The 8,295-nt window shown below is 44.0% G+C and overlaps 1 protein-coding gene across 3 annotated transcripts in view; it reads right to left on the bottom strand.

The window, feature by feature from the left end:
* LOC122261887 (protein gooseberry) overlaps positions 1-7,547 on the bottom strand; it is an 8,418-nt gene extending 871 nt beyond the window's left edge. The window contains exons 1-5 of one of the 3 annotated variants that reach the window (XM_043029705.2): positions 7,348-7,547; positions 6,177-6,508; positions 3,312-3,426; positions 203-374; positions 1-84 (exon numbers count right to left, since the gene is read on the bottom strand). The exon at positions 1-84 is cut by the window's left edge and continues 137 nt beyond it. In XM_043029705.2, coding sequence (XP_042885639.1) covers positions 1-84; positions 203-374; positions 3,312-3,426; positions 6,177-6,508; positions 7,348-7,387 — 743 coding nt within the window. In that variant the 5' untranslated portion in view covers positions 7,388-7,547. The remainder of the gene's footprint in view (positions 85-202; positions 375-3,311; positions 3,427-6,176; positions 6,509-7,347) is intronic. The other 2 variants (XM_086543206.1, XM_086543205.1) reach the window with 2 other exon arrangements.
* Between the last annotated feature and the right edge of the window lie 748 nt (positions 7,548-8,295).

The following is an 8,295-nucleotide window of genomic DNA, read 5'->3' as shown; positions in this document are numbered from 1 at the left end:
AGTTGCTGGCTGCTCAGATGCTTGCGCAGGCGCGCCCTGCGATTGCTGAACCACACCTGCACTCGAGCCTCGGTCAGTTTGGCCCTTAGGGGGGGAAGGGAGAGGTTAGTGTCACGATGACTTTCGTCCTCCGGGGAAATATATGAAGGTGATGTGGTCCAAAGCCAAGTTGAAATCACGCGACAATCCCTGTGGTACTTACTTCTGCGCCACCTCCTCCCTCGTGTAGACGTCGGGATACTGAGTCTTCTCAAAGGACCTCTCGAGGACCTCGAGCTGCTCGGCCGTGAAGGTGGTGCGAGAGCGCCTCTGCTTCCTCTTGAGCGGGATCCCTGGTTCGCTCTCCGTGTCGCTCTCGTCGGAGCCAGCGCCTCCTGCGGAAGGGGAGAGACACGTCAGTCGTGTGGCCTGCGTCGCCAGAGCGCATGCGCTTTTGTTTACACTGAACAAACGGTGTTGTGTAATTCATTGTTAGTGTGTGAGGTAAATCATTATGCTACGCCTCTTTTGTGGTGTTTTTCCTTCGGCAACTCAGATACAAACAATGTCCTTGTTCTATTCTTAGTTTTAGATATATTGTTCTCGTTTTCTTAATGGAAATTCTCGAATTGTTTTTTGAATTCACAAATGCGATTTAAAATGTTGCCAATTCATTCATTACCGGCACTTCTGTCCCGCAATGGTAGATGCGTTCGATCGCCATTCACAGAATTCCAGTCATGAATCTTGCTTACACTATACGTCATTTATATAGTGTTCTATAAATTATGATCAATTTCTTTTGTGAGTTTACCGGGACTTGAATGATATTCTGACTATAAATAGTGCACAAATAACCTCAAATTAAAACTCGAATGATCCGAAGTCACGACAAACAGTTTCAGATGCGGCCGTTGCTTTTGCCAAGTCATTGTTTCGGATGAAAACACGGCTTCTGGAGCTTCTCGTTTTCATTTCTGTACAAAGGAGCGAAACCATCGCATTAAGCTACATAATAATGGTTAAGGAGTATTGAATCCTCCTTTGTGTGTTTGATAAAGGTGTGAATCCCCGCCTCGTTGAGCTGTCTGTCGGAGTACGCGCGTTTTTCTTTTCTTTTTTATTTGCAAAGTCCATCTGTATTTTGGAAACATTTGAGGTTAAACATTTTTGTTGTTGTTTTTAGTCTCTCTCTCTCTCTCTCTCTCTCTCTCTCTCTCTCTCTCTCTCTCTCTCTCTCTCTCTCTCACTCTCTCTCTTTCTCTCTCTCTCTCCAGTACACCGAAACCCAAGGATGCCCGGGCGTGTGAGTGGGTGGGCCGCCTTCACGGGACGCCCATTAATGAAGTAACTAATAGTACCCGCGACCCGAGATACCCGCATGTGGATTCTGTTGACTCAGCGGGAAGTAAGAAGGCTCCGCCACGCCGCTCTTTTTTTCGTTTTTTATTTTTTCTTATTTTTTTTTATTTCTCTCTTTATTCTGCTATGAAATTTTGAGCAAGTTATGCCTCGGTGTTTCCCAGGCTCGTAACAAGGTTGGTTGTGTGTCTTGAGTATGTTCGGTTATAGTGGATTATTGGAATGTAATGTATTATGGTTCGAGTTTTATTCAAATACAATTATATCTAGATCATAAACTGAAACGTTCATTCGAGGAAAACACAACAACTAAATTTCAAATCGGTAAATTTTCTTTCCTAGTTTTATTTATCTCAGTATAATCTATGTCATAATTAATTGAAAATCAGATAAATTCGCAAAAATGAGCATAATCTTGAATTTAACTTTCTCTCTGCCTTACTCCCCCCCACCCCTGATCCCCTCCTCCCTCGCCCTCCCTTCCCTCCTCTTCTCTTCCCTCCACCTTCTTCCTTCCCTCCCACCTCCCCCCTCCCCCACTACCTTTACCCCTCCCCCCGTCCCGACACACATAATGGCGAAATCGTGAAACTATTAACGTCTCCTTTGCTTTACATCGCCAAACATTCTTATTTCACCGCGAAGACACATTTACTGCAGGAACACCAGCAGAGCGACGGGTTGGATGCTGCTCTCGGCGCGGTGGTCCCTCTCTCAGGCCCAACGTGGGATGCTTGCCTCTCGCTCTCTCTCTCTCTCTCTCTCTCTCTCTCTCTCTCTCTCTCTCTCTCTCTCTGTCTCTCTCTCTTTCTATCTATCTATCTATCTATCTATCTATCTGTGTATTTCTCTTATGTAAGATGTATTTTTATTATGATTTACTCAAAAATCAATAAACTTTTAATAAATAATTTTAACGGTAATTCATATTTGCGACATTATTCCATCAGGAAAAAAGACATTAAGATACACGTCGTTATAAATTATATAAAAAATGTAGGATCAAAAATGAAAAGGTTGAATATCTATTTTATTTGCGATTAATCAAACGAGAATCACGTAATGGACTACATAACAGGCCAGGCCCCGCATGATGCCCTCGCCATGAGAACGTGGGAGAGGAATCCAAATCATAAGCATCCGTCCGGCAAAGAGGAAAGAGGATCCAGCCCCGCCTCGATTCCACTTGCCTCTGCAATTGCACTCGAATTCCGTCCCAGTCACTATGATTCGTCCGCTACGGGGGGTGGGGTGGGGGGGAGGGTGGGGTGTCCGAAAATGCAACATAACACGGAGGCATCGGAAAGGTTATTGTTACTCGGCCGTGGACTAATGGCGTGATCACATTTACTCTTCGTGCGCGCCGCCCAGAATTTGCCGGATAAAATGTTTGACCGCGAAAGGGCTATCGTCACGCGAGGCAGCGGCGGCGGCGGCGGCGGCGGCGGCGGCGGGAAGTTGCGCTCGGAGGTTAAGCGACGGAAACGAAGGCTCGGGGGCGCATGATAGGGAGTCTGTCCAAGTTCTTGTATAGGGACATGTTTCTACGTACTTGAACGTGTGTGGACTCGTATTTACATTTACTTTAATATCTTTGCAATAGAATGGGTCGGTGCATGTTGGTTGTAAATTCTTTGAATCTGAATGGTTCATCGAAATTGGCTTTGAATTCCCTCTTTAAATCTGAATGGTTCGTCGATATTTGGCTTTGAATTCCTTCTTGGAATCTGATTGGTTCAATATATTTGACTTTGAAGTCCCTCTTTGAATCTGAATGGCTCGATAAAATTGGCTTTGAATTCCTTCTTGGAAGCTGATTGGTTCAATAAATTTGGCTTTGAATTTCTTCTTGGAATCTGATTGGTTCAATAAACTTGGCTTTGAATTCCTTCTTGGAATCTGATTGGTTCGGAGTTGTCTGTGGGTTCCGTGTATGTGTCAAGAGGCAAGAGAAGAATCCTTGTACTTACCGAGGATGCCGTCGATGCTGTGGTCCTTCCGAGGGTCGTCGTCCCTCCTTCCGCCTCGTAGGATGCGGCTGATGGAGCTGACGGAGGGAGCTGACATCTTGTCCACGATTCCCTCCTGGAGAGAGAGACAGAATGTTGTTAGAATCGGGATAACTCAACGAAATCATTAGAATATATTTCTTTGATCTAGGACAAAGACACATTAAAGATGTGATGTGGAACAATATTTCATATACACACAATTTTTTTTCGAAATCAAGATTTTTTTTTATATATATTTTCAATATCTGCCTCGACCTCCCACACCCACTCCCTCCCCAACCCATTAGACAAAAACACACATACCCATGCGGCTATGTTCGCCCCAGACCCGATGAGAAAGGCCACAGCCTCCCAAGTTGTTTATTTTTCAAAGGATCTCGCGCACCCCCCTCCCCCTACCCCCATTAGCCTCCCCCCAAATGAGGCCGGCTTGACCCGCTGATGCTTTGTCGTGGCTTGACGTGGGCATGACAGCTCCCCCGCCTACCCAGCCGCGCGGATCGCCTCACGCCCAAACCCGCCGCCCCGGGACAAGGGATTATCGACAATGCTGATAATTGTAAGAAGAGATTAATCCTCTGATAGTGCTAATGTAGCCTCTTACTATCCCCCCCCTCCCTCCCCCTATAGGGCAGCAGCAGCGATGACGGTGGCCCGCGGTGACGCGCCGAGGACTCTACAAGGCGGCTGCGGCATCTGGCGGGGACGCCTCGGATAGCTTTTCTTCGGACTCAGAAGTATCCATACACTCACACACACACACACACACACACAAACACACACATACACACAAACACACACATACAAAGCTTGCCCTCTGAGCACCCTCAACCTCCAGCCTTGTGATCAGGCGCGGCAGAAGTCAGCGAGATGACCGCGGATTCCTTTATCTATCTCCAGCATCTCTGTCAGTAACCCCCCCCCACCCTTCCCACCTACCCACCCACCCAACCACCCACCTACCCTAACCGCGCCGACGCACTAACGCCCCAACTTGACTTCTTAATCCGAGTCAATCCCTAGTTTTCCAAATTGGCTTTCAGTGGAACAAGGGCATCTCCAGCCCATCCGCTTGTCTGTCAGAAATCCCTCACGTGCGCATACATACGGAGATGACTTATGACATGAAATGAAATGAGTCGTATTGCTCATATGTAATGCCTTCTAATATTACCCAAGAAGCGTGGAATTACTAAACTCCACGAGCGAATCAACACAACTGATAAATTTCACTAGCCACCAGCATTACCTTTGATTACCGTTATTACCATAATCATCAGTGCCTCGATGCTACTGGCCGCTTTTTTATCGCAGAGAACATCGACGGACCAATGATAATAAACACAGTGGGAGTCAAATCCTCCATAATCGAGAGAGGACGTCGATCAGGGTGTGTGTGTGTGTGTGTGTGTGTGTGTGTGTGTGTGTGTGTGTGTGTGTGTGTGTGTGTGTGTCGAGGTCTTCCCTGCGTCGACGTCTTTGCCTGAGCCCAGTCGACAGGTCCCCCGCCCCCTATCATTGCAGATTATCTCTTCTCCTCCTACTCTCTCTCTCTCTGTCTCTAGTCCTCTCTCAGTGTCTGTCTCTGTGTCTCTGCCTCTCTCTTTCTCACACACAAACAACCCCCATATATATATATATATATATATATATATATATATATATATATTATTATATATATATATATATATATTATATATATATATATAAATATATATTATTTATATATATGTATATATGTATATATATATATATATATATATTATATATATATATATATATTTATATATATATATAATATAATATATATATATATATATACATATATATATGCAGGTATATAATGTGTATATATATATATATATATATATATATATATATATATATATATATATATATATATATATATATATATATATGTATATATACACACACACAAATATATGTGTGTGCTTTTATAATGCTTGGTTGCGTATATCTTTGTAATCTTGTAATACAGTTATTTTATAAATGACTTCCGTAACTCAACCTGCATTCAAAATGTGATTCCACTATCATTATCATCATCCCGTAGCAATAAAAATGTGACCCTACAAATACACCTAATTCGCTCCACCCAAATGATCTCTGAAATCTGTGACCAGCAGCGCTCCGCCCAATTGACCTAGCATGACCTGTCCTCCCGGCCGATTAACTGGATGAAGTGCTTAATCTCATCAGCACAATTGCCTCCTAATTGACCCCCCCCCCCACCTGTCTCTTAATTTACGTCAGGTATTTTGGAGAACTTAATTTCTGATAGATATCCATATGACTCAAAATTATTGTGAATATCATGATGGATTTGATCGTAATAGTTCTTGCTTTCATTATTCTACTTATTATATTTGATATCACAATTATAATGATAATGATGATGACAATGATAATGACAATAACGATGATGATTATAATATCAAATATAATAAGTAGAATAATAAAAGCAAGAAATTTCTTAATCACGAGAAAAGTTAATATAATGACGATGGTGATTTTAGAATGATAACCAGTAGAAAAATACAATATCAAGACTAATATCAATATCCAAATCATCAGCGGTGTCATTATTAGTATCATCAACAATAAGAAACAACGTTAAAAAAATCTTCAGAACAACTACAATTACCATGCTCATGTAGCTAAAAAAATATAAATTTTCTTTTGTCATCCCAATGCAATGCTACTCCTGCAAAGCCCCTTCCTCCCCCTCTACAGCCCTTCCCCCACGCCCTTCCCTCCTCCCGGTGTGTCTTCCCCTGACCGCGTCCCTGCAAGACACATTACCTTGATAAGCCTGTCTCTGATCTCCCACGAAAACACGCCGGGATTGTCCTTTTTATAGTCGTCGATCTTTTGCTCGACGTCAGGCGTGGTTACCTTGGGCTTGGACCCGCCGATGACGCCGGGCCGGATGGAGCCGGTCTCCTGGTACCGGTTGAGGATCTTGGAGACGCAGCCGTGGGACACGCGGAGCTGCCGCGAGATCACGCAGGGGCGCACGCCCGCCGCGGCCATCTCCACGATCTTCAGGCGGATGTGGTTGGGCAGAGGCCGCCCGTTGATGAACACGCCGCCCAGCTGGTTCACGCGGCCCTGTCCTGTGCAAACACCACCAGCTATTTTGAGTGTTAGGAAATATCTCATTTCTTAAGGATTATATCGACAATAACAAGTATAGAAATTATTTTGTCAACTTCTTTTTATTAACTTTAAATCATAAGATTGATAGCATATATATTCCACATTCCACGTGTCATCGTTTGACTACAAAATCAGACACAATATATAATCACAATTAGAGAGTATCTTAAAAAACAGAAATCATGTCATTGTTGTTAACATCGCCCGAATTTCCACGTCAAAGTTTAACGTGTCCCTAATTACCCTCAAATCATAATGACTTAATCCCGCGCCCTCCCTTCCCGCGGCCGCTTCCTTCCTGTCCGCTCAGCTGATGGCAATGTTGAGCGAGCAAGTCGTGTTCCGGCAGCGTGGCAACTCCCAGGCCCGATGACAGATTGATCAACATGATTAGTGACAATTCAGCGGCGGATTCCCGACATCGCCGCCGAAACCGCCGACTGAGTCATCCCGCGGGCGGAAACGCACCGCGACGGCTGTCCGCTTGATGCAAATTATGAGCTGCAGCGGCAAGTGTCCGCATGCAATCGTCAAATTTATCTATTGTTACAATCCTCAGTCACTGTGGATTGACATCGGTAGTGATTTGCAATGCATGACAGATTTCTGATCATAGTAGTCACCGCATGAACACTGGTTAACGTGGAATGTATTTGCTATATGTATTTCCCTACCACTAAATTACTGATGTTTGTGAATTTCTAAAACAAATTTCACTTGGGAAGATAGGTAGTGATTTAGCTTATTCAATTTATTTTATATAAATAAACAATAAAACTATTTCTAAGAAATGAATAAGGATTTAAAATCTTACCCTGGAATGGATATCCCGAAAATATAGGTCTAATAGTCATATTGTCCCGTAGCACTTGCTGCACTTCGCCGAAAAATAATACTGCCTTTCCTGGCACTCCCGGATAGCAAAGTCAAAGTCTCTGCCGAACACTTCCGATCACCGAACACCTCGGGCAAATACAAGACACTGTTCCTGTTCCTCTGCCACCCACAAACTCAGGTGTCACACTACAAGGCGGTACACTACGGCCTCCACTTTTTGGGTCCTCAGACTCCGCCTTCGGCCCGCCTCCTTATTGGTGGTCACCCCCGGCGGCGCCTTTGATATGGGGATGGAGGCTTGTGATTGGTCGGCGGGGTGTAAAAGAGGCGGAGCTACGGGGCGGGCCTTGAGTGCTGCCAACCTCGCCGGGCAACGTGGGGGGTAATGTCGCCTCTTTGATGCATTCCTCACACCAAAAGGACTTGTGGATATGATCCTGATTTATTTGTGTTATTGTTTTATTATAATGGTTTCGGTATATGAGATTCAAACGTTATTACTAATGCGCCAGAAGGACAGGAAGGCACCTCGTTACAACATGCCGGAAATCGCAGGTTTAAGATTCAACAGCCGACTCCTGTTCCCTCCATTGAGAATACTTCTTATTCATATGAAGATTAAATTCAATAATTCAGAATCGCTTTCGAAAACGCAGTGTGGATCTACGTACGATTCATCTCAGTATCGTTAAATCGCGACATGATATCCGAATTCATCTTTCTCGATCATTCTACATCTTCTTGCTGTCCCACACGTCAATAGTAAACTTCATTACGCATATCATTTCCTGCCGTACGCATGTTACGCATAATCGGCATTTATAAATCTGTCTTCATCGGTGCATCATCATGCCTCACTGTCCGAAAAAAACAACATATCTTGTTATTTATACCTCGACGTTTCGTTACCTTCACACCTCATTTT

Source organism: Penaeus japonicus, unplaced genomic scaffold, assembly GCF_977035675.1.
Source record: "Penaeus japonicus unplaced genomic scaffold, GWHDUDI00000001_assembly GWHDUDI00000013, whole genome shotgun sequence".
Lineage (NCBI taxonomy): Eukaryota > Metazoa > Arthropoda > Malacostraca > Decapoda > Penaeidae > Penaeus > Penaeus japonicus.
The sequence above is the reverse complement of the archived record's forward strand: the minus strand, read 5'-3'. Positions and strand labels throughout refer to the sequence as shown.